This window comes from Somniosus microcephalus, chromosome 15 (assembly GCF_052327205.1).
Source record: "Somniosus microcephalus isolate GS21.2 chromosome 15, FLI_Smic_1.0, whole genome shotgun sequence".
Taxonomy (NCBI): Eukaryota; Metazoa; Chordata; class Chondrichthyes; order Squaliformes; family Somniosidae; genus Somniosus; species Somniosus microcephalus.
The window spans coordinates 3,207,794-3,233,965 of record NC_141001.1 but is presented as its reverse complement, the minus strand read 5'-3'; the positions used below and the strand labels follow the sequence as shown (position 1 = coordinate 3,233,965).

At 55.3% G+C, this 26,172-nt stretch overlaps 1 protein-coding gene across 3 annotated transcripts in view; it reads left to right on the top strand.

Annotated features, from left to right (window-relative positions):
* The first annotated feature begins 300 nt into the window (after positions 1 to 300).
* arfgap2 (ADP-ribosylation factor GTPase activating protein 2) overlaps positions 301 to 26,172 on the top strand; it is a 73,078-nt gene continuing 47,206 nt past the window's right edge. For 2 of the 3 annotated variants that reach the window (XM_086007457.1, XM_086007455.1), the window contains exons 1-6: positions 301 to 408; positions 7,605 to 7,723; positions 9,855 to 9,927; positions 16,501 to 16,632; positions 19,177 to 19,257; positions 19,332 to 19,443. In XM_086007457.1, the coding sequence (XP_085863583.1) occupies positions 337 to 408; positions 7,605 to 7,723; positions 9,855 to 9,927; positions 16,501 to 16,632; positions 19,177 to 19,257; positions 19,332 to 19,443 (589 nt within the window). In that variant the 5' untranslated portion in view covers positions 301 to 336. The remainder of the gene's footprint in view (positions 409 to 7,604; positions 7,724 to 9,854; positions 9,928 to 16,500; positions 16,633 to 19,176; positions 19,258 to 19,331; positions 19,444 to 26,172) is intronic. The other variant, XM_086007458.1, reaches the window with a different exon arrangement.

Here is a 26,172-nt window from a genome sequence, read left to right as displayed (position 1 = left end):
TCCTGACTTAGAAGTATATCGCCGATCCTTCATCGTCGCTGTGTCAAAATCCTGGAACTCCCTCCCGAACAGCCCTGTGGGAGCACCTTCACCACACGGACTGCAGCGGTTCAAGAAGGCGGCTCACCACCACCTTCTCGAGGGCAACTAGGGATGGGCAATAAATGCTGGCCTTGCCAGCGATGCCCACATCACATGTGCCAATGTGAAGTATGTGCTGTATACAGACTCTCATTTCCTCTCACTTGCTGATTTCGAGTTCCGCGTTTGACCTTTCACCTTATCATGCATGCTTGAGGCGCGCCGTTGTTTCCGCTTCCGCCGGATGTGGGTGTCATGGCGGCCGGGCCGGGCAGCGCCTTCCTCCAGGCCGCCTTCCGGCGACTGCGGGCCAGGCAGGAGAACAAGGTGAGGGCCGGGGGAGCAGGCGGGTGGGGCACGGAGGCTGCCGACTTACAACACTGCGCTCCGCTCAGGGCTCACCAAAACTCCCGTCATCTCCCGAGACCCGGGCTCCTGGTGTCCCTGATCAGCTCAAGGCTGCAGTGGACTGGTGCACCGGAGGCCCCGCCCCCAGAGAGACAGGCCCCGCCCCCAGAGAGAGGCCCCGCCCCCCAGAGAGAGACAGGCCCCGCCCCCAGAGAGACAGGCCCCGCCCCCAGAGAGAGAGAGGCCCCGCCCCCCAGAGAGACAGGCCCCGCCCCCAGAGAGAGAGAGAGAGAGGCCCCGCCCCCCAGAGAGACATGCCCCGCCCCCCAGGGAGACAGGCCCCGCCCCACTCCACAGAGGCAGGCCCCGCCCCACTCCACTGGGACAGGTCCCGCCCCACTCCACAGAGACAGGCCCCGCCCCACTCCACTGGGACAGGTCCCGCCCCACTCCACAGAGACAGGCCCCGCCCCACTCCACTGGGACAGGTCCCGCCCCGCCCCCAGAGAGAGGCCCCGCCCCCCAGAGAGAGAGAGACCGGGCCCCCAGAGAGACAGGCCCCGCCCCCCAGAGACACAGGCCCCGCCCCCAGAGAGAGAGGCCCCGCCCCCCAGAGAGACAGGCCCCGCCCCCCAGAGACACAGGCCCCGCCCCCAGAGAGAGAGAGGCCCCGCCCCCCAGAGAGACAGGCCCCGCCCCACTCCACAGAGACAGGCCCCGCCCCACTCCACAGAGACAGGCCCCGCCCCACTCCACTCCACAGAGACAGGCCCCGCCCCACCCCACAGAGACAGGCCCCGCCCCACCCCACAGAGACAGGCCCCGCCCCACCCCACGGAGACAGGCCCCGCCCCACCCCACGGAGACAGGCCCCGCCCCACTCCACAGAGACAGGCCCCGCCCCACAGAGACAGGCCCCGCCCCGCCCCACAGAGACAGGCCCCGCCCCACTCCACAGAGACAGGCCCCGCCCCACTCCACAGAGACAGGTCCCGCCCCACCCCACAGAGACAGGCCCCGCCCCACTCCACAGAGACAGGCCCCGCCCCACTCCACTCCACAGAGACAGGCCCCGCCCCACTCCACTCCACAGAGACAGGCCCCGCCCCACCCCACAGAGACAGGCCCCGCCCCACTCCACAGAGACAGGCCCCGCCCCACTCCACAGAGACAGGCCCCGCCCCACTCCACAGAGACAGGCCCCGCCCCACTCCACAGAGACAGGCCCCGCCCCACTCCACAGAGACAGGCCCCGCCCCACTCCACAGAGACAGGCCCCGCCCCACTCCACAGAGACAGGCCCCGCCCCGCTCCACAGAGACAGGCCCCGCCCCGCCCCACAGAGACAGGCCCCGCCCCGCCCCACAGAGACAGGCCCCGCCCCACTCCACAGAGACAGGTCCCGCCCCACTCCACAGAGACAGGCCCCGCCCCACTCCACAGAGACAGGCCCCGCCCCACTCCACTCCACAGAGACAGGCCCCGCCCCACCCCACAGAGACAGGCCCCGCCCCACTCCACAGAGACAGGCCCCGCCCCACTCCACAGAGACAGGCCCCGCCCCACTCCACAGAGACAGGCCCCGCCCCACTCCACAGAGACAGGCCCCGCCCCACTCCACAGAGACAGGCCCCGCCCCACTCCACAGAGACAGGCCCCACTCCACAGAGACAGGCCCCGCCCCACTCCACAGAGACAGGCCCCGCCCCACTCCACAGAGACAGGCCCCGCCCCACTCCACAGAGACAGGCCCCGCCCCACTCCACAGAGACAGGCCCCGCCCCACTCCACAGAGACAGGCCCCGCCCCACTCCACAGAGACAGGCCCCGCCCCACTCCACAGAGACAGGCCCCGCCCCACTCCACAGAGACAGGCCCCGCCCCACTCCACAGAGACAGGCCCCGCCCCACTCCACAGAGACAGGCCCCGCCCCACTCCACAGAGACAGGCCCCGCCCCACTCCACAGAGACAGGCCCCGCCCCACTCCACAGAGACAGGCCCCGCCCCACTCCACAGAGACAGGCCCCGCCCCACTCCACAGAGACAGGCCCCGCCCCACTCCACAGAGACAGGCCCCGCCCCACTCCACAGAGACAGGCCCCGCCCCACTCCACAGAGACAGGCCCCGCCCCACTCCACAGAGACAGGCCCCGCCCCACTCCACAGAGACAGGCCCCGCCCCACTCCACAGAGACAGGCCCCGCCCCACTCCACAGAGACAGGCCCCGCCCCACTCCACAGAGACAGGCCCCGCCCCACTCCACAGAGACAGGCCCCGCCCCACTCCACAGAGACAGGCCCCGCCCCACTCCACAGAGACAGGCCCCGCCCCACTCCACAGAGACAGGCCCCGCCCCACTCCACAGAGACAGGCCCCGCCCCACTCCACAGAGACAGGCCCCGCCCCACCCCACTGAGACAGGCCCCGCCCCACCCCACTGAGACAGGCCCCGCCCCACCCCACTGAGACAGGCCCCGCCCCACCCCACTGAGACAGGCCCCGCCCCACCCCACAGAGACAGGCCCCGCCCCACTCCACAGAGACAGGCCCCGCCCCACTCCACAGAGACAGGCCCCGCCCCACTCCACAGAGACAGGCCCCGCCCCACTCCACAGAGACAGGCCCCGCCCCACTCCACAGAGACAGGCCCCCGCCCCACTCCACAGAGACAGGCCCCACTCCAGAGACAGGCCCCGCCCCACCCCACAGAGACAGGCCCCGCCCCACCCCACAGAGACAGGCCCCGCCCCACTCCACAGAGACAGGCCCCGCCCCAATCCACAGAGACAGGCCCCACTCCAGAGACAGGCCCCGCCCCACTCCACAGAGACAGGCCCCGCCCCACTTCAAGACAAGTCCCTCCCCTCTCCATTGAGACAGGCCCCGCCCCTCCCCTCTCCAGAGAGACAGGCCCCGTCCCTCTCTATAGTAGGGGGTGATTTACAGCCAAATACAGAGGGAAAAACAAGTCAGCTGGGAAGGCAAAGCAAATATGTGAAGGCAAAAGAGAATATGGCAGGGCTGGAAGGCATTTATTTTAATGCAAGGAGTCTTGCAAATAAGGTGGATGAACTGAAGTTGTTGTTGAACACATGGGAGTACGATATTGTTGCTATCACGGAGACATGGTTGAGGGAGGGTCAGGACTGGCAGCTCAATATTCCGGGGTATAGAATCTTCAGGCGAGACAGAGGGGGGTGTAAAAGGGGAGGGGGTGTTGCAATATTAATTAAGGAGTCAATTACTGCTGTAAGGAGGGATGATATATTAGCGGGTTCCTCTAATGAGGTCATATGGGTAGAACTTAAAAACAAAAAGGGAGCAAGCACTTTGCTGGGAGTGTACTATAGGCCCCCAAACAGTCAGGGGGAGATAGAGGACTGTATGAATAGAACTGCGTTTATGTGCTAAACCATAAATGTATTTTGATGCTTTGGCAACATAAGATGTAACTTATCATGCCAATAAAGCGATTTAAATTGTAAATTGTAAATTGTGTGAGAGAGAGGGTGTGTGTGTGAGAGAGAGGGTGTGTGTGTGAGAGAGAGAGGGAGCTTGCCATGAACAGAGGGACAACCAGTAAACTAAGAAAAGAATATATATAAACAATGCGAATGTATATTTATACACTCAGGGATATACCTGTTTATACACTGTATGAATAGAACTGCGTTTATGTGGTAAACCATAAATGTATTTTGATGCTTTGGCAACATAAGATGTAACTTATCATGCCAATAAAGCGATTTGAATTGTGAATTGAATAGAGGAACAGATATGTAGGCAAATCTCAGAAAAGTGCGAAAATAATAGGGTAATAATAGTGGGTGATTTCAACTTCCCCAATATAAATTGGGATAGTCAGAGTGTGAAAGGCTTAGAGGGTGCAGAATTCTTAAAGTGCATCCAGGAGAGCTTTTTGAGCCAACATGTAGAAAGTCCTACAAGAGGGGGTGGGACTGGACCTAATTCTAGGGAATGTAGCCGGGCAAGTGGTGGAAGTGTCAGTAGGAGAGCATTTTGGCGACAGTGACCATAATTCGGTGAGATTTAAGGTGGTCATGGAAAAAGACAAAGACGGCCCGGAAATAAGGGTTCTAAATTGGGGGAAGGCCGATTTTAATATGATAAGGCAGGATCTGGCCAAATTGGACTGGGAGCAGCTGCTTATAGGAAAATCCGCATCAAAACAGTGGGAGACTTTCAGAAGGGAAATAGAGAGAGTACAACGCCAACATGTTCCTGTAAAGGTCAAGGGTGGGACCAACAAGCAAAGGGAACCTTGGATGACAAGGGATATACAAAAATGCATTAGAAATAAAAGGGGGGCTTTTGGCAGTTACAAAAGACTAAAGACGGAAGAAGCCCTAGAGGAGTATAAAAAATGCAGGGGCATACTTAAAAAAGAAATTAGGAGGGCGAGGAGGGGCCATGAAATAACACTGGCGAGCAAAATAAAGGAAAATCCTAAGATGTTTTATAAGTATATTAAGGGCAAGAGGATAACCAGGGATAGGGTAGGGCCCATTAGGGACCAAAGTGGCAATCTGTGTGTAGAGCCAGATGATGTAGGCGGGGTTTTAAATGAATTTTTTTGCATCTGTGTTCACTACGGAGAAAGACGATGCAGACATAGAAATCGGGCAAGGGGGCTGTGACATACTTGAACATATTAGCATCGAGAGGGAGGAGGTGCTAGCGGTTTCAGCAGGCCAAAAAGTGGATAAATCCCCAGGCCCGGACGAGATGTATCCCAGGCTGCTGTGGGAGGCAAAGGAGGAGATTGCAGGGGCTCTGACACAAATTTTCAGAACCTCTCTGGCCACAGGGGATGTACCAGAGGACTGGAGAACAGCTAACGTAGTACCATTATTCAAGAAGGGTAGCAGGGATAAACCAGGGAATTACAGGCCAGTGAGCCTAACATCTGTGGTAGGGAAATTATTGGAAAAAATTCTGAGGGACAAAATTAGTCTCCACTTGGAGAGGCAAGGATTAATCGGGGATAGTCAGCATGGCTTTGTCAAGGGTAAATCATGTCTGACAAATCTGATTGAATTTTTCGGGGGGGTGGATGAGGGAAATGCTGTGGATGTGGTTTACATGGACTTCAGTAAAGCTTTTGACAAAGTCCCGCATAGGAGACTGGTCAAGAAGGTAAGAGCCCATGGGATCCAGGGTGCCTTGGCACGTTGGATCCTAAACTGGCTGAGTGGCAGGAGGCAGAGGGTGATGGTCGAAGGTTGCTTTTGTGACTGGAAGCCTGTGTCCAGTGGGGTACCTCAGGGATCGGTGCTGGGTCCCTTGTTGTTTGTGATCTACATAAATGATTTGGATGAGAATGTAAAAGGTATGATCAGTAAGTTCGCAGATGACACGAAAATTGGTGGGGTGGTAAATTGTGAGGAGGAAAGCCTCAGGCTACAGGAAGATATAAACGGGTTGGTCAGATGGGCGGAAAAGTGGCAAATGGAATTTAACCCTGAAAAGTGCGAGGTGATGCATTTTGGACGGACAAATAAGGCAAGGGAATACACAATGAGTGGTAGGACCCTAGGAAGTACAGAGGGTCAGAGGGACCTTGGTGTACATGTACATAGATCCCTGAAGGCAGCGGAACAGGTCGATAAGGTGGTTAAAAAGGCATATGGGATACTTGCCTTCATTAGCCGAGGCATAGAATATAAGAGCAGGGAGGTTATGATGGAGCTGTACAAAACGCTGGTGAGGCCACAGCTGGAGTACTGTGTGCAGTTCTGGTCGCCTCACTATAGGAAGGATGTGATTGCTTTGGAGAGGGTGCAGAGAAGATTCACCAGGATGTTACCTGGGATGGAGCGCCTCAGCTATGAAGAGAGGCTGGACAGGCTGGGGTTGTTTTCCTTGGAGCAAAGAAGGCTGAGGGGGGACCTGATTGAGGTGTACAAAATGATGAGGGGCATAGATAGGGTAGATAAAGAGGAACTTTTCCCCTTAGTAGGGGGGTCAATAACAAGGGGGCATAGATTCAGGGTAAGGGGCAGGAGGTTTAGAGGGGATTTGAGGAGGAACATTTTCACCCAGAGGGTGGTTGGAATGTGGAACTCAATGCCTGAAAGGGTGGTAGAGGCAGGAACCCTCACAACATTCAAGAAGCATTTGGATGAGCACTTGAAATGCCATTGCATACAAGGCTATGGACCAAATGCTGGAAAATGGGATTAGACTGGACAGGGATGGATGGGCGGCGCAGACACGATGGGCCGAAGGGCCTCTTTCTGTGCTGCAAAACTCTATCACTCTATGACTCTCCATAGAGACAGGCCCCGCCCCTCCCCTCTCCATAGAGACAGGCCCCGCCCCTCCCCTCTCCATAGAGACAGGCCCCGCCCCTCCCCTCTCCATAGAGACAGGCCCCGCCCCTCCCCTCTCCATAGAGACAAGCCCCTCCCCTCTCCATAGAGACAGGCCCCGCCCCTCCCCACTCCATGGAGACAGACCCCGCCCCTCCCCTCTCCATAGAGACAGGCCCCGCCCCTCCCCTCTCCATAGAGACAGGCCCCGCCCCTCCCCTCTCCATAGACAGGCCCCGCCGCTCCCCTCTCCATAGAGACAAGCCCCGCCCCTCCCCTCCCCACTCCATAGAGACAGACCCCGCCCCTCCCCTCTCCATAGACAGGCCCCGCCCCTCCCCTCTCTATAGAGACAGGCCCCGCCCCTCCCCACTCCATAGAGACAGGCCCCGCCCCTCCCCACTCCATAGAGACAGGCCCCGCCCCTCCCCACTCCATGGAGACAGGCCCCGCCCCTCCCCACTCCATAGAGACAGGCCCCGCCCCTCCCCTCTCCATAGAGACAGGCCCCGCCCCTCCCCTCTCCATAGAGACAAGCCCCGCCCCTCTCCATAGAGACAGGCCCCGCCCCTCCCCACTCCATAGAGATAGACCCCACCCCTCCCCTCTCCATAGAGACAGGCCCCGCCCCTCCCCTCTCCATAGAGACAGGCCCCGCCCCTCCCCTCTCCATAGAGACAGGCCCCGCCCCTCCCCACTCCATAGAGACAGGCCCCGCCCCTCCCCACTCCATAGAGACAGGCCCCGCCCCTCCCCACTCCACAGAGACAGGCCCCTCAGTGGTGGGCATTGTTACCTGTCTTTGGCCTCTCTCCTCTCTGATCTTTGTTCTTTATGCAGTGCTGCTTTGACTGTGGCGCCAAGAATCCCAGCTGGGCCAGTATTACCTACGGGATCTTCCTGTGCATCGACTGCTCTGGAATCCATCGCTCACTGGGAGTTCACCTCAGCTTCATCAGGTACGGAGGCACACGCTCCCCACACAAGAGCACTGAGCCAGCAATGGGACCCCAGGGATCACACCCCAGTGGTGATTGGCTATATTCCCCGAGACTGTGGGCCTGTCCTCGGCCCGTAGTCCCCGAGACTGTGGGCCTGTCCTCGGCCCGTAGTCCCCGAGACTGTGGGCCTGTCCTCGGCCCGTGGTCCCCGAGATTGTGGCCTGTCCTCGGCCCGTGGTCCCCGAGACTGTGGGCCTGTCCTCGGCCCGTGGTCCCCGAGACCGTGGGCCTGTCCTCGGCCCGTAGTCCCCGATACTGTGGGCCTGTCCTCGGCCCGTAGTCCCCGAGACTGGGGCCTGTCCTCGGCCCGTAGTCCCCGAGACTGTGGGCCTGTCCTCGGCCCGTAGTCCCCGAGACTGTGGGCCTGTCCTCGGCCCGTGGCCCCCGATACTGTGGGCCTGTCCTCGGCCCGTAGTCCCCGATACTGTGGGCCTGTCCTCGGCCCGTAGTCCCCCAGACTGTGGGCCTGTCCTCGGCCCCTAGTCCCCGATACTGTGGGCCTGTCCTCGGCCCCTAGTCCCCGAGACTGTGACCTGTCCTCGGCCCGTAGTCCCCGAGACTGTGTCCTGTCCTCGGCCCGTAGTCCCCGAGACTGTGGGCCTGTCCTCGGCCCGTACTCCCCGAGACTGTGACCTGTCCTCGGCCCGTAGTCCCCGAGACTGTGTCCTGTCCTCGGCCCGTAGTCCCCGAGACTGTGGGCCTGTCCTCGGCCCGTAGTCCCCGAGATTGTGGGCCTGTCCTCGGCCCGTAGTCCCCCAGACTGGGCCTGTCCTCGGCCCGTGGTCCCCGAGACTGTGGGCCTGTCCTCGGCCCGTGGTCCCCGATACTGTGGGCCTGTCCTCGGCCCGTAGTCCCCGAGACTGGGGCCTGTCCTCGGCCCGTAGTCCCCGAGACTGGGGCCTGTCCTCGGCCCGTAGTCCCCGAGACTGTGGCCTGTCCTCGGCCCGTAGTCCCCGAGACTGTGGGCCTGTCCTCGGTCCGTAGTCCCCGAGACTGGGGCCTGTCCTCGGCCCGTAGTCCCCGAGACTGTGGCCTGTCCTCGGCCCGTAGTCCCCGAGACTGGGCCTGTCCTCGGCCCGTAGTCCCCGATACTGTAGGCCTGTCCTCGGCCCGTAGTCCCCGAGACTGGGGCCTGTCCTCGGCCCGTAGTCCCCCAGACTGTGGGCCTGTCCTCGGCCCGTAGTCCCCGATACTGTGGGCCTGCCTCGGTCCGTAGTCCCCGAGACTGGGGCCTGTCCTCGGCCCGTAGTCTCCGATACTGTGGCCTGTCCTCGGCCTGTAGTCCCAGAGACTGTGGGCCTGTCCTCGGCTCGTAGTCTCCGATACTGTGGCCTACCCTCGGCCCGTAGTCCCCGAGACTGTGGCCTGTCCTTGGCCCGTAGTCCCCGAGACTGTGGCCTGTCCTCGGCCCGTAGTCTCCGATACTGTGGCCTGTCCTCGGCCCGTAGTCCCCGAGACTGGGGCCTGTCCTCGGCCCGTAGTCTCCGATACTGTGGCCTGTCCTCGGCCTGTAGTCCCCGAGACTGTGGGCCTGTCCTCGGCCCGTAGTCCCCGATACTGTGGGCCTGTCCTCGGTCCGTAGTCCCCGAGACTGGGGCCTGTCCTCGGCCCGTAGTCTCCGATACTGTGGCCTGTCCTCGGCCTGTAGTCCCAGAGACTGTGGGCCTGTCCTCGGCTCGTAGTCTCCGATACTGTGGCCTACCCTCGGCCCGTAGTCCCCGAGACTGTGGCCTGTCCTTGGCCCGTAGTCCCCGAGACTGTGGCCTGTCCTCGGCCCGTAGTCTCCGATACTGTGGCCTGTCCTCGGCCCGTAGTCCCGGAGACTGGGCCTGTCCTCGGCCCGTGGTCCCCGAGACTGTGGCCTGTCCTCGGCCTGTTGTCCCAGAGACTGTGGCCTGTCCTCGGCCCGTAGTCCCCGAAACTGTGGCCTGTCCTCGGCCTGTAGTCCCCGAGACTGGGGCCTGTCCTCGGCCCGTAGTCCCCGAGACTGGGGCCTGTCCTCGGCCCGTAGTCCCCGAGACTGTGGCCTGTTCTCCTCCCCGGCCTGAAATGGTGCCTGTGATTTTTACTCCTGCTGCTTTCTCTGCAGATCCACTGAGCTTGACTCCAACTGGAACTGGTTCCAGCTGCGGTGTATGCAGGTCGGAGGGAACGCGAATGCGGTGAGTCACAGTGTTCATTGTTACCATTACTGCAAGCTGAGCCCCCAGGGTGAAGGGTCTCTCCAGCATACTCCACTGTGGGGACTGAAAGCTCCCTCTACACTGTCCCATCAAACACTCCCAGGGCAGGTACAGCATGGGTTAGATACAGAGTAAAGCTCCCTCTACACTGTCCCCATCAAACACTCCCAGGGCAGGTACAGCACGGGTTAGATACAGAGTAAAGCTCCCTCTACACTGTCCCATCAAACACTCCCAGGGCAGGTACAGCACGGGTTAGATACAGAGTAAAGCTCCCTCTACACTGTCCCATCAAACACTCCCAGGGCAGGTACAGCACGGTTAGATACAGAGCAAAGCTCCCTCTACACTGTCCCATCAAACACTCCCAGGGCAGGTACAGCACGGGTTAGATACAGAGTAAAGCTCCCTCTACACTGTCCCCATCAAACACTCCCAGGGCAGGTACAGCACGGGTTAGATACAGAGTAAAGCTCCCTCTACACTGTCCCATCAAACACTCCCAGGGCAGGTACAGCACGGGTTAGATACAGAGTAAAGCTCCCTCTACACTGTCCCATCAAACACTCACAGGGCAGGTACAGCACGGGTTAGATACAGAGCAAAGCTCCCTCTACACTGTCCCATCAAACACTCCCAGGGCAGGTACAGCAGGGTTTAGATACAGAGTAAAGCTTTCTCTACACTGTCCCATCAAACACTCCCAGGGCAGGTACAGCACGGGTTAGATACAGAGTAAAGCTCCCTCTACACTGTCCCATCAAACACTCCCAGGGCAGGTACAGCAGGGTTTAGATACAGAGTAAAGCTCCCTCTACACTGTCCCATCAAACACTCCCAGGGCAGGTAGAGCACGGGTTAGATACAGAGTAAAGCTCCCTCTACACTGTCCCCATCAAACACTCCCAGGGCAGGTACAGCACGGGTTAGATACAGAGCAAAGCTCCCTCTACACTGTCCCATCAAACACTCCCAGGGCAGGTACAGCAGGGTTTAGATACAGAGTAAAGCTCCCTCTACACTGTCCCATCAAACACTCCCAGGGCAGGTACAGCACGGGTTAGATACAGAGTAAAGCTCCCTCTACACTGTCCCATCAAACACTCCCAGGGCAGGTACAGCAGGGTTTAGATACAGAGTAAAGCTCCCTCTACACTGTCCCATCAAACACTCCCAGGGCAGGTAGAGCACGGGTTAGATACAGAGTAAAGCTCCCTCTACACTGTCCCCATCAAACACTCCCAGGGCAGGTACAGCACGGGTTAGATACAGAGTAAAGCTCCCTCTACACTGTCCCATCAAACACTCCCAGGGCAGGTACAGCACGGGTTAGATACAGAGTAAAGCTCCCTCTACACTGTCCCATCAAACACTCCCAGGGCAGGTGCAGCACGGGGTTAGATACAGAGTAAAGCTCCCTCTACACTGTCCCATCAAACACTCCCAGGGCAGGTACAGCACGGGTTAGATACAGAGTAAAGCTCCCTCTACACTGTCCCATCAAACACTCCCAGGGCAGGTACAGCACGGGTTAGATACAGAGTAAAGCTCCCTCTACACTGTCCCATCAAACACTCCCAGGGCAGGTACAGCATGGGTTAGATACAGAGTAAAGCTCCCTCTACACTGTCCCATCAAACACTCCCAGGGCAGGTACAGCACGGGGTTAGATACAGAGTAAAGCTCCCTCTACACTGTCCCATCAAACACTCCCAGGGCAGGTACAGCACGGGTTAGATACAGAGTAAAGCTCCCTCTACACTGTCCCATCAAACACTCCCAGGACAGGTACAGCACGGGTTAGATACAGAGTAAAGCTCCCTCTACACCGTCCCATCAAACACTCCCAGGGCAGGTACAGCACGGGTTAGATACAGAGTAAAGCTCCCTCTACACTGTCCCATCAAACACTCCCAGGGCAGGTACAGCACGGTTAGATACAGAGCAAAGCTCCCTCTACACTGTCCCATCAAACACTCCCAGGGCAGGTACAGCACGGGTTAGATACAGAGTAAAGCTCCCTCTACACTGTCCCCATCAAACACTCCCAGGGCAGGTACAGCACGGGTTAGATACAGAGTAAAGCTCCCTCTACACTGTCCCATCAAACACTCCCAGGGCAGGTACAGCACGGGTTAGATACAGAGTAAAGCTCCCTCTACACTGTCCCATCAAACACTCCCAGGGCAGGTACAGCACGGGTTAGATACAGAGCAAAGCTCCCTCTACACTGTCCCATCAAACACTCCCAGGGCAGGTACAGCAGGGTTTAGATACAGAGTAAAGCTTTCTCTACACTGTCCCATCAAACACTCCCAGGGCAGGTACAGCACGGGTTAGATACAGAGTAAAGCTCCCTCTACACTGTCCCATCAAACACTCCCAGGGCAGGTACAGCAGGGTTTAGATACAGAGTAAAGCTCCCTCTACACTGTCCCATCAAACACTCCCAGGGCAGGTAGAGCACGGGTTAGATACAGAGTAAAGCTCCCTCTACACTGTCCCCATCAAACACTCCCAGGGCAGGTACAGCACGGGTTAGATACAGAGCAAAGCTCCCTCTACACTGTCCCATCAAACACTCCCAGGGCAGGTACAGCAGGGTTTAGATACAGAGTAAAGCTCCCTCTACACTGTCCCATCAAACACTCCCAGGGCAGGTACAGCACGGGTTAGATACAGAGTAAAGCTCCCTCTACACTGTCCCATCAAACACTCCCAGGGCAGGTACAGCAGGGTTTAGATACAGAGTAAAGCTCCCTCTACACTGTCCCATCAAACACTCCCAGGGCAGGTACAGCACGGGTTTAGATACAGAGTAAAGCTCCCTCTACACTGTCCCATCAAACACTCCCAGGGCAGGTACAGCACGGGTTAGATACAGAGTAAAGCTCCCTCTACACTGTCCCATCAAACACTCCCAGGGCAGGTAGAGCACGGGTTAGATACAGAGTAAAGCTCCCTCTACACTGTCCCATCAAACACTCCCAGGACAGGTACAGCACGGGTTAGATACAGAGAAAAGCTCCCTCTACACTGTCCCATCAAACACTCCCAGGGCAGGTACAGCACGGGGTTAGATACAGAGAAAAGCTCCCTCTACACTGTCCCATCAAACACACCCAGGGCAGGTACAGCACGGGGTTAGATACAGAGTAAAGCTCCCTCTACACTGTCCCATCAAACACTCCCAGGGCAGGTACAGCACGGGTTCGATACAGAGTAAAGCTCCCTCTACACTGTCCCATCAAACACTCCCAGGGCAGGTACAGCACGGGTTAGATACAGAGTAAAGCTCCCTCTACACTGTCCCATCAAACACTCCCAGGGCAGGTACAGCACGGGGTTCGATACAGAGTAAAGCTATAAAGATTTAATTAGCCCCCCCCCGCACTGTGGAGACCTTGTTGATGCCTCTCAATGGTGGAAAAACAGGTCTGAGTTGCGAATTAACAACAGAAAATGCTGGAAAAACTCAGCAGGCCAGGCAACATCCGTGGAGAGAGAAATAGAGTCAATGTTTCAGGTCAAAACCCTTTGTCAAGACTGAAAAAGCACAGGAAATGAAATAGATTAAAAGGCCAGTTTGGGGGCTGAGAGAGAACAAAAGAGAAGTGAAGAGACATTAAGAGGTATTGAAAACGAGAGGAGATGGTGATAGGACAGTGGAGACAAAAGACGGCTCGGATTAGGTGTGAAATGTTCTGGCAGAATGGGAGACAGCTGCCATGTGGGAGAGAGAAAGGGGGGGGGGGGGGAAGGGAAAAACCAAAACAAAGGGGTGGAAAAAAAATATAAGTAAAAATGTAATAGGGGCCGAGGTTATGATCTGAAATTGTTGAACTCGATATTGAGTCCGGAAGGCTGTAAAGTGCCTAATCGGAAGATGAGGTGCTGTTCCTCAAGCTTACACTGGGTTTCCGTGGAACAATGCAAGAGCCCGAGGACGGTGAGGTCCGAGTGGGAATGGGGCGGTGAATTAAAATGACAGGCGACTGGAAGCTCGGGGTCACCCTTACAGACTGAACGGAGGTGTTCCGCAAAGCGGTCACCCAATCTGCGTTTGGTCTCCCCAATGTAGAGGAGACCGCATCGTGAGCAGCGAATACAGTATACTAGATTGCGAGAAGTACAAGTAAATCGCTGTTTCACCTGGAAGGGGTGTTTGGGGCCCTGGACAGTGGGAATGGGGGAGGTATAGGGGCAGGTGTTACATCTCCTGCGCTTGCACGGGAAGGTGCCGGGCGAAGGGGAAGGGGTGCTGGGGGTGATAGAGGAGTGGACTAGGGTGTCTCTGAGGGAGCGGTCCCTACGGAATGCTGAAAGGGGAGGGGAGGGGAGGGGAAGATGCGTTTGGTGGTGGGATCACGTTGGAGATGGCGGAGGATGATCCGTTGAATGTGGAGGCTGGTGGGGTGAAAGGTGAGGACAAGGGGAACCCTATCGTGGTTCCGATAGGGAGGGGCAGGGGTGAGGGCAGAAGTGCAGGAGATAGAACAGACACAGTCGAGGGCCGTGTCAACCACGGTAGAGGGGAATCCTCGGTTGAGGAAAAAGGAAGACATCTCGGAAGCACTGCTGTGGAAGGTGGCATCATCGGAGCAGATGCGGCGGAGATGGAGAAACTGGGAGAATGGAACAGAGTCCTTACAGGAGGCGGGGTGGGAGGAAGTGTAGTCCAGGTAGCTGTGGGAGTCAGTGGGCTTGTAGTGAATATTGGTCAATAACCAATCCCCAGAGATGGAGACGGAGAAGTCGAGGAAGGGAAGGGAAGAGTCAGAGATGGACCATGTGAAGGTGAGGGAAGGGTGGAAATTAGAGGCAAAGTGAATGAAATTGTCAAGTTCGGGACGAGAGCAGGAAACGGCACCGATACAGTCATCAATGTATCGGAAAAAGAGGTGAGGGAGGGGACCTGAGTAGGACTGGAACAAAGAGTGTTCCACATATCCCACGAAAAGGCAGGCATAGCTAGGACCCATGCGGGTACCCATAGCAACACCTTTGATTTGGAGGAAATAAGTGGAGTCAAAGGAGAAGTTGTTCAATGTGAGAACAAGTTCAGCCAGACAGAGGAGGGTAGTGGTGGATGGGGACTGGTTGGGCCTCTGATCACAGAATCACAGAATCACAGAATCCCCACAGTGCAGATAGAAGCCATTTCGGCCCATCGAGCCTGCACCGACACATATCCCACCCTATCCCCGTAACCCCACGTATTTAATCCCCTAACACTAAGGGTCAATTTATCATAGCCAAATCAACCTAACCCGCACATCTTTGGACTGTGGGAGGAAACCGGAGCACCCGGAGGAAACCCATGCAGACACAGGGAGAATGTGCAAACTCCACACAGACAGTCGCCCGAGGCCAGATTTGAACCCGGGTCCCTGGCGCTGTGAGGCAACAGTGCTAACCACTATGCCACCGTGCGGAGCGCCCGCAGGCCATCCGGGTGGGGGATGGAGGTGTAGAGGGATTGTACGTCCATGGTGAAAAGGAAGCGGTTGGGGCCAGGAAACTGGAAACTGTTAAAGTGGCGGAGGGCGTCCGAAGAGTCGCGGATGTAGGTGGGAAGAGACTGGACAAGGGGAGAAAAAAGAGTCGAGATAGGAAGAGATAAGTTCCGTGGGGCAAGAACAGGCTGAAACGATGGGTCTACCAGGGCAGTCCTGTTTGTGGATCTTGGGAAGGAGGTAGAAGTGGGCTGTGCGGGGTTGGGGAACTATGAGGTTGGTGGCAGCAGGGGGAAGATCTCCAGAGGAGATGAGGCCAGCGAGTCTTGGAAACAATGGCTTGATGTTCGGTAGTGGGGTCATGGTCCAGGTGGAGGTAGGAAGAGGTGTCGGAGAGTTGGCGTTCAGCTTCCGCTAGGTAGAGGTCGGTTCGCCAAACAACAACAGCAGCACCCTTATCAGCAGGTTTAATGACAATGTCAGGGTTGGATCTAAGAGAATGGAGTGCTGCGAGTTCAGAGGGAGGTAGGTTGGAGTGAGTGAGGGGAGCAGAGAAATGGAGACGGCCGATGTCACGGCGGCAGTTAGCAATGAAAAGATCTAGAGAGGGTAAGAGGCCAGGGGGAGGGGTCCAGGTAGAACGGGAATTCTGAAAGCGAGAGAAAGGGTCAGCCGTGCGGGGGGAAGACTCCTGGCCAAAGAAGTGGGCACGGAGACGAAGGCAGCGGAAAAAGAGCTCAACATCGCGTCGAGCTCGAAATTCATTGAGGTGGGGGCGTAAGGGGATGAAGCTCAGGCCTTTGCTGAGGACTGATCGTTCGGGGTCAGAGAGTGGAAGGTCAGAGGGGATAGTGAAAACACGGCAGGGGGTGAGATTGGGAGAAGGGGGGGTCAGAGGACAGAAGGGGAAGAAGGTTCCGGAGGGGCGTTGGTGTCCAAGAGTTGGTGAAGCTTGCGATCCTTGACATCGGAAAGAAAGAAACAAAGTTTTTTGTTGCGAATGTTGAAGCTAAGATGATTGTATTTGTGGTTGGCACGTGTTGCGGATGAGTCTTTACTGGCTGGGAAGTGATTGATTTTGACCTTGGCCCATCAGACAGCCTTCTTTCACCAGCATGGCTGCACAACCAAGGACACAACCACCAAGTACAACAGTCGAGCAGCTCAGATGTACCGACAGACGGTCAGGACGTCGGCCACAGCAGCAGCAGACAGGTTCGGCACGGAGGTAGGACAGTCATGGTGCCTTTAGTCAAGGTGCGATCGCTTGGGGTGTGATGTGTTTAACGGGGCTCGGTGTGTTGAACGGGGGGGCTCGGTGTGTTTAACGGGGGGGCTCGGTGTGTTTAACTGGGCTCGGTGTGTTTAACGGAGGAGCTCGGTGTGTTGAATGGGGGGGGGGGCTCGGTGTGTTGAATGGGGGGGGCTCGGTGTGTTGAACGGGGGGGGCTCGGTGTGTTTAACGGGGGGGGCTCGGTGTGTTTAACGGGGGGGGCTCGGTGTGTTGAACGGGGGAGCTCGGTGTGTTGAACGGGGGAGCTCGGTGTGTTTAACGGGGGGGGGCTCGGTGTGTTTAACGGGGGAGCTCGGTGTGTTTAACGGGGGGGGCTCGGTGTGTTTAACGGGGGGGCTCGGTGTGTTTAACTGGGCTCGGTGTGTTTAACGGAGGAGCTCGGTGTGTTGAATGGGGGGGGGCTCGGTGTGTTGAATGGGGGGGGGCTCGGTGTGTTGAATGGGGGGGGGCTCGGTGTGTTTAACGGGGGGGCTCGGTGTGTTTAACTGGGCTCGGTGTGTTGAACGGGGGGGGCTCGGTGTGTTGAATGGGGGGGGGGGCTCGGTGTGTTGAATGGGGGGGGCTCGGTGTGTTGAACGGGGGGGGCTCGGTGTGTTGAACGGGGGGGGCTCGGTGTGTTGAACGGGGGGGGCTCGGTGTGTTTAACAGGGGGGGGCTCGGTGTGTTTAACGGGGGGGGGGCTCGGTGTGTTGAACGGGGGGAGCTCGGTGTGTTGAACGGGGGGGGCTTGGTGTGTTGAACGGGGGAGCTCGGTGTGTTTAACGGGGGGGCTCGGTGTGTTTAACTGGGCTCGGTGTGTTTAACGGAGGAGCTCGGTGTGTTTAACGGGGGGGCTCGGTGTGTTTAACGGAGGAGCTCGGTGTGTTTAACGGGGGGGCTCGGTGTGTTGAACGGGGGAGCTCGGTGTGTTTAACGGGGGGGCTCGGTGTGTTTAACGGAGGAGCTCGGTGTGTTTAACGGGGGGGCTCGGTGTGTTTAACTGGGCTCGGTGTGTTTAACGGAGGAGCTCGGTGTGTTTAACGGGGGGGGCTCGGTGTGTTTAACGGGGGGGCTCGGTGTGTTTAACGGAGGAGCTCGGTGTGTTTAACGGGGGGGCTCGGTGTGTTTAACGGGGGGGGCTCGGTGTGTTGAACGGGGGGGGCTCGGTGTGTTGAACGGGGGGGCTCGGTGTGTTGAACGGGGGGGGGCTCGGTGTGTTGAACGGGGGGGCTCGGTGTGTTGAACGGGGGGGGGCTCGGTGTGTTGAACGGGGGGGGGTGCTCGGTGTGTTGAACGGGGGGGGGCTCGGTGTGTTGAACGGGGGGGGCTCGGTGTGTTGAACGGGGGGGGCTCGGTGTGTTGAACGGGGGGGCTCGGTGTGTTGAACGGGGGGGGGGCTCGGTGTGTTGAACGGGGGGGGGCTCGGTGTGTTGAACGGGGGGGGCTCGGTGTGTTGAACGGGGGGGGCTCGGTGTGTTGAACGGGGGGGGCTCGGTGTGTTGAACGGGGGGGGGCTCGGTGTGTTGAACGGGGGGGGGCTCGGTGTGTTGAACGGGGGGGGGGCTCGGTGTGTTGAACGGGGGGGGGCTCGGTGTGTTGAACGGGGGGGGCTCGGTGTGTTGAACGGGGGGTGGGGTGGCTCGGTGTGTTGAACGGGGGGGGGGGCTCGGTGTGTTGAACGGGGGGGGGCTCGGTGTGTTGAACGGGGGGGGGCTCGGTGTGTTGAACGGGGGGGGGGCTCGGTGTGTTGAACGGGGGGGCTCGGTGTGTTGAACGGGGGGGGCTCGGTGTGTTGAACGGGGGGGGCTCGGTGTGTTGAACGGGGGGGGGGCTCGGTGTGTTGAACGGGGGGGCTCGGTGTGTTGAACGGGGGGGGCTCGGTGTGTTGAACGGGGGGGGGCTCGGTGTGTTGAACGGGGGGCTCGGTGTGTTGAACGGGGGGGGCTCGGTGTGTTGAACGGGGGGGGGGGCTCGGTGTGTTGAACGGGGGGCTCGGTGTGTTGAACGGGGGGGGGGGCTCGGTGTGTTGAACGGGGGGGGGGCTCGGTGTGTTGAACGGGGGCTCGGTGTGTTGAACGGGGGGGGCTCGGTGTGTTGAATGGGGGGGGGGCTCGGTGTGTTGAACGGGGGGGCTCGGCGTGTTGAACGGGGGGGCTCGGCGTGTTGAACGGGGGGGGGCTCGGCGTGTTTAACGGGGGGGCTCGGCGTGTTGAACGGGGGGAGCTCGGTGTGTTGAACGGGGGGGGGCTCGGTGTGTTGAACGGGGCTCGGTGTGTTGAATGGGGGGGGGGGCTCGGTGTGTTGAACGGGGGGGGCTCGGTGTGTTGAACGGGGCTCGGTGTGTTGAACGGGGGGGGGGGGCTCGGTGTGTTGAACGGGGCTCGGTGTGTTGAACGGGGGGGGCTCGGCGTGTTGAACGGGGGGGCTCGGCGTGTTGAACGGGGGGGGGCTCGGTGTGTTGAACGCTCTCTGACTTTGCCCCTTGAATTATCTCGCCAGCTGTGGATTGAGAGTTGCAGCAGTGCGCCGAGTCCCTCTCCCGAGCAGCGAGAGAGCGAGTTCTTCACCGAGCACTCCCAGGTCAGTGTTTCCCAACGTCCCTTTTCCAATTGGCTCGCTGGGCAATGGGTTGTGACTCTTTGTTCTACCCTCAGGGCTGTGCCGATTGGGAGAATAGACTGGAGTCGGGGATCCAGTGTGCGGAGCAGTTAACAGAGGGAATGGAGACACCACGGACACAGCCAGGGAGTGGCAACCAGCACGGCGGTAAGTGTGGCTAGGAGAGCAATACGAAGATCCCTGTCCCCATTTCAGTCTGTATGTATACAGGATGTATATACACCCACACAGAGAGACTGTATACAGGACAGATACACCCACACAGACATCCTGTATATAGGACAGATACACCCACACAGAGAGACTGTATATAGGACAGATACACCCACACAGACAGTTCAATTCAATTCAACTCACTTTATTGGCATGATAAGGTACATCTTATGTTGCCAAAGCATCGAAAAACATTTATGGTTGAACACGTAAACGCAGATCTATTCATACATTGTATAAACAGATATATCCCTGAGTGTATAAATATACATTCATATAATTTGTATATACTCTTTTCTTAGGTTTACTGGTTCTCCCTCTGTTTATGGCAAGCTGTAACATAGTGTGCCGCTAAGGTTACACAGTTTCTCTGTTCCCCTAGTAGGTATGGGAGTTTTTGGTCGTCATTCAAATTTCTGAATTCAGGGCATATTTGTGTGAATTTTGGGTAGAAATTCTCCCTGATGCCCTGATATTTTCCACAAGCTGTGAGGAAGTGCATCTCTGTCTCCACCACTCCCTGACTGTAGTGAGAGCATATCCTGTCCTCTCTTGGCAGCCAGGTCTGTCTGTGTCTGCCTTTTTCGATGGCCAGGCTATGTTCACTAAGTCTGTACCTTGTCAAGGTTTTTCTCAGTTTGCTATCCTTTACCCTGGTCAGGTATTCAGCCATGTTGTATTGTCTGTTTAGGGCCAAGTAGCAATTGAGTTTGTTTTGGGTTTTTGTTGTTTCTGCCCAATATGACAGGTATTTTTCCTTTTGCTTAGCGACGATTGTGTTGGGTCGAATTCTTTGTGTTACCCTGTCACTGTCCTGGGGCTGGTTATTGTTAGTAGTGTTAGTAGTTACTTCACTGAGTCCCAGGACTAGTTGACTGAGGGTATTCTTCTTTATGGTCCTCTCTTGGCATTTCAGGGCTTCGTAATGATAGCAGTGGGGGTTGCTCATTTTTAGGTGTTTCCAAAATTTGGTGGCTCTTTTTTGGATAGTAATTATTAATGGATATTGGCCTAGTTCTGCTCTGCATGCATTGTTTACGGTTTTCCTTTGAGTCCGGAGGATACTTTTACAGAATTCTGCATGTAGGATCTCAATTGGGTGTTTGTCCCATTTTGCAAATTCTTGTTGTGTTAGCGGTCCCCACACCTCACTGCCATAGAGTGCAATTGGTTCAATTACTGATTTAAAAATTTTGAGCCAAATGCTAATTGGGATTTCTATTTGGATTGATTTTTTAATGGCATAGAAAACCCTTCTAGCTTTCTCTTTCAGTTCATTCACAGTCATAGGACAGATACACCCACACAAACAGACTGTATATAGGACAGATACACCCACACAGACAGACTGTATATAGGACAGATACACCCACACAGACAGACTGTATATAGGACAGATACACCCACACAGACAGACTGTATATAGGACAGATACACCCACACAGACAGACTGTATATAGGACAGATACACCCACAGACAGACTGTATATAGGACAGATACACCCACACAGACAGACTGTATATAGGACAGATACACCCACACAGACAGACTGTATATAGGACAGATACACCCACAGACAGACTGTATATAGGACAGATACACCCACAGACAGACTGTATATAGGACAGATACACCCACAGACAGACTGTATATAGGACAGATACACCCACACAGACAGACTGTATATAGGACAGATACACCCACAGACAGACTGTATATAGGACAGATACACCCACACAGACAGACTGTATAGAGGACAGATACACACTAAGACAGACTGTATATAGGACAGATACACCCACACAGACAGACTGTATATAGGACAGATACACCCACACAGACAGACTGTATATAGGACAGATACACCCACACAGACAGACTGTATATAGGACAGATACACCCACACAGACAGACTGTATATAGGACAGATACACCCACACAGACAGACTGTATATAGGACAGATACACACTAAGACAGACTGTGTGGGGACAGATACACCCACACAGACAGACTGTATAGAGGACAGATACACCCACACAGACAGACTGTATATAGGACAGATACACCCACAGACAGACTGTATATAGGACAGATACACCCACACAGACAGACTGTATAGAGGACAGATACACACTAAGACAGACTGTATATAGGACAGATACACCCACACAGACAGACTGTATATAGGACAGATACACCCACACAGACAGACTGTATATAGGACAGATACACCCACACAGACAGACTGTATATAGGACAGATACACCCACACAGACAGACTGTATATAGGACAGATACACCCACACAGACAGACTGTATATAGGACAGATACACACTAAGACAGACTGTGTGGGGACAGATACACCCACACAGACAGACTGTATAGAGGACAGATACACCCACACAGACAGACTGTATAGAGGACAGATACACCCACACAGACAGACTGTATAGAGGACAGATACACCCACACAGACAGACTGTATAGAGGACAGATACACCCACACAGACAGACTGTATAGAGGACAGATACACCCACACAGACAGACTGTGTGAGGACAGATACACCCACACAGACAGACTGTATAGAGGACAGATACACCCACACAGACAGACTGTATAGAGGACAGATACACCCACACAGACAGACTGTATAGAGGACAGATACACCCACACAGACAGACTGTATAGAGGACAGATACACCCACACAGACAGACTGTGTGAGGACAGATACACACTAAGACAGACTGTGTGGGGACAGATGAGCACTGAGACAGACTGTGTGGGGACAGATACACACTAAGACAGACTGTGTGGGGACAGATGAGCACTGAGACAGACTGTGTGGGGACAGATGAGCACTGAGACAGACTGTGTGGGGACAGATACACCCACACAGACAGACTGTATAGAGGACAGATACACCCACACAGACAGACTGTATATAGGACAGATACACCCACAGACAGACTGTATATAGGACAGATACACCCACACAGACAGACTGTATATAGGACAGATACACCCACACAGACAGACTGTATATAGGACAGATACACCCACACAGACAGACTGTATATAGGACAGATACACCCACACAGACAGACTGTATATAGGACAGATACACCCACACAGACAGACTGTATATAGGACAGATACACCCACACAGACAGACTGTATAGAGGACAGATACACCCACACAGACAGACTGTATAGAGGACAGATACACACTGAGACAGACTGTGTGGGGACAGATGAGCACTGAGGGAGTGTTGGAGGTGACGTTAAACTGTGCCCCCTTTGGAGTATATGACACTGTACGAAGAAGAGCAGGGGCGTTCTCCCCGGTGTCCTGGCCAATATTTATCCCTCAACTAACATCACTAAAACAGATTAACGAGTCATTATCATGTTGCTGTTTGTGGGATCTTGTCTGCCGCGATTCCCACATTACAACAGTGACTACTCTTCAACGCTGTAAAGCGTTTTTGGACGTTCTGAGGTGGTGAAAGGTGCTATATAAATGCAAGTTTGTTCTTTCTCATCGTGATGACTTCAGCCGCTCAGCAGTGTAACACCTGCCCCACCCACATCACAGCTCAAACGCTGCTTGATTGCAGCCACCGTTGCACCCACAGAACGCACCACCCTTTACCCAGACCCAGGCTACTTTAGTGTGGTTAAGAGCTTGCAGTGTGAATGATCCTGGGATAGACTGTGATGGGCAGGGGCCGTGATGCGGTGTGTGTGTGTGTGGAGAGAGAGAGACCCGTCTCTCTCGCTCTCGCTCTCACCACACACACCGCGCCACGGCTCCAAGGTGGACTGGAGACAGAAACATGAAGGTAAATCAGTGTCAGAGCAGTGGGAGGTATTCAAGGAGGAGATCGTGAGAGTTCAGAGCAAGTATGTTCCCTTAAAGAAAAAGGGTGGGACTAACAAATAGAGTCTCCTGTATGTCGAGGGGCATACAGAGTAGGATAAAGAATAAAAGGGAAGCTTATGACAGATACCGAGGACTCAATACTGCAGAAACCCAAGAGGAGTATAGAAAGTGCAGGCGGGGAATTAAAAAGGAAATTAGGAAAGCAAAGCGAGGGCCTGAAAAAATATTGGCAAGTCAAATCAAGGAAAACCCAAAGATGTTTTATAAATACATTAAGAGCAAGAGGATAACTAAAGTAAGAGTCGGGCCTATTAGGGACCATAAAGGTAACCTGTGTGTGGAGGCGGAAGACATGAGTATGATTCTTAATGAATACTTTGCATCTGTTTTCACAAGAGAGAGGAACGATGCAGACATTGCAATCTGGGAGGAGGAGTGTGAAATAATAGATGAAATAAACAGTGAGGGGGGAAGTATTGAGGGGTTTAGCATCTTTGAAAGTGGATAAATCCCCAGGCCCGGATGAAATGTATCCCAGACTATTAAAGAGAAGTAAGAGAGGAAATAGCAGAAGCTCTGACCATCATTTTCTAATCCTCTCTGGCTACAGGTGTGGTGCCGGAGGACTGCTAACGTGGTACCATTGTTTAAAAAGGGAGAAAGGGATAGACCGAGTAATTACAGGCCAGTCAGCCTAACCTCGGTGGTGAGAAAATTATTGGAAAAATTCTGAGGGACAGGATAAATCTTCATTTAGAAAGACCCGGATTAATCAGGGACAGGCAGCATGGATTTGTTAAGGGAAGGTCGTGTCTGACGAACTTGATTGAATTTTTTGAGGAAGTAACAAGGAGTTTTGATGAGGGTAGTGCGTTTGATGTAGTCTACATGGATTTTAGCAAGGCTTTTGACAAGGTCCCACATGGCAGACTGGTCACAAAAGTAATGCCCACGGGACCCAAGGCAAAGTGGCAAGTTGGATCCAATATTGGCTGAGGCAGGAAACAAAGGATAATGGTTGAAGGGTGTTTTTGTGACTGGAAGGTTGGTTCCAGTGGGGTTCCACAGGGCTCAGTACTGGGTCCTTTGCTTTTTGTGGTATATATCAATGATTTGGACTTGAATGTAGGAAGTATGATTAAGAAGTTTGCAGATGATACAAAATTTGGCCGTGTGGTTGATAATGAAGAAAGCTGTAGACTGCAGGAAGATATCAATGGACTGGTCAGGTGGGTAGAACAGTGGCAAATGGAATTCAATCTGGAGAAGTGTGAGGTAATGTATTTGGGGACGGCTAACAAGGCAAGGGAATACACTAAGTGGTAGGACACTGAAGTGCGGGGGATCAGAGGGACCTTGGAGTGCATGTTCACAGATCCCTGAAGGTAGCAGGACAGATAGATAAAGTGGTTAAGAAGGCATACGGCATACTTGCCTTTATTAGCTGAGGCATAGAATATAAGAGCAGTGGGGTTATGCTTCAACTGTATAAAACACTAGTTAGGCTGCAGCTAGAATACTGCGTGCAGTTCTGGTCACCACATTACAGGAAGGATGTGATTGCACTAGAGAGGGTACAGAGGAGATTTACAAGGATGTTGCCTGGGCTGGGGAATTTTAGCTATGGGGAAAGATTGGATAGGCTGGGGTTGTTTTCTTTGGAACAGAGGAGGCTGAGGGGAGACCTAACTGAGGTGTATAAAATTGAGGGGCCTAGATAGAGTGGATAGGAAGGACCTATTTCCTTAGCAGAAGAATCAATAACCAGGGGGCGTAGATTTAAAGTAATTGGTCGGAAATTTAAAGCAGATTTGAGTCAGAGTCATAGACATAACGGTACAGAAGGAGGCCATTCGGCCCATCGAGTCGGTGCCGGCTCTCTGTGGAGCAATCCAGTCAGTCCCACTCCCCCGCTCTATCCCCGGAGCCCTGCAAGTTTATTTTTTTTATTAGTTTTTATGGGACGTGGGTGTCGCTGGCAAGGCCAGCATTTATTGCCCATCCCTAATTGTCCTTGAGAAGGTGGTGGTGAGCTGACGCCTTGAGCCGCTGCAGTCCGTGTTTAGAAGAATGAGAGGGGATCTCATTGAAATGTATACAATTCTGACAGGACTAGACAGACTGGATGCAAGGAGGATGATTCCCCTGGCTGGGGACTCTAGAATGTCACAGTCCCAGGATACGGAGTAGGACATTTAGGACTGAGATGAGGAGAAATTTCTTCACTCAGAGGGAATTCTCTACCACAGAAGGCAGTGGAGGCCAATTCACTGAATATATTTAAGAAGGAAATAGTTAGATTTCTAGACACAAAAAGGCATCAAGGGGTATGGGGAGAGAGCGGGAATATGGTATTGAGATAGAGGATCAGCCATGATCATATTGCATGGCGGAGCAGGCTCGAGGGGCCAAATGGCCGACTCCTGCTCCTATTTTTACATGTCTATGTCTTCGATGTGTGGTGAAGGTACTCCCACAGTGCTGTTAGGGAGGGAGTTCCAGGATTTTGACCTAGCAATGATGAAGGGTCGGCCGATATACTTCTAAGTCAGGATGGTATGAGACTTGGAGGAGAACTTGGTGGTGGTGTTCCCATGCGCCTGCTGCCCTTGTCCTTCTAGGTGGAAGAGGTCGCGGGTTTGGGAGGTGCTGCTGAAGAAGCCTTGGCGAGTTGCTGCTGTGCATCTTGTAGATGGTACACACTGCAGCCACGGAGGGAGTGAATGTTTAAGGTGGTGGATGAGGTGCCAATCAAACGGGCTGCTTCATCCTGG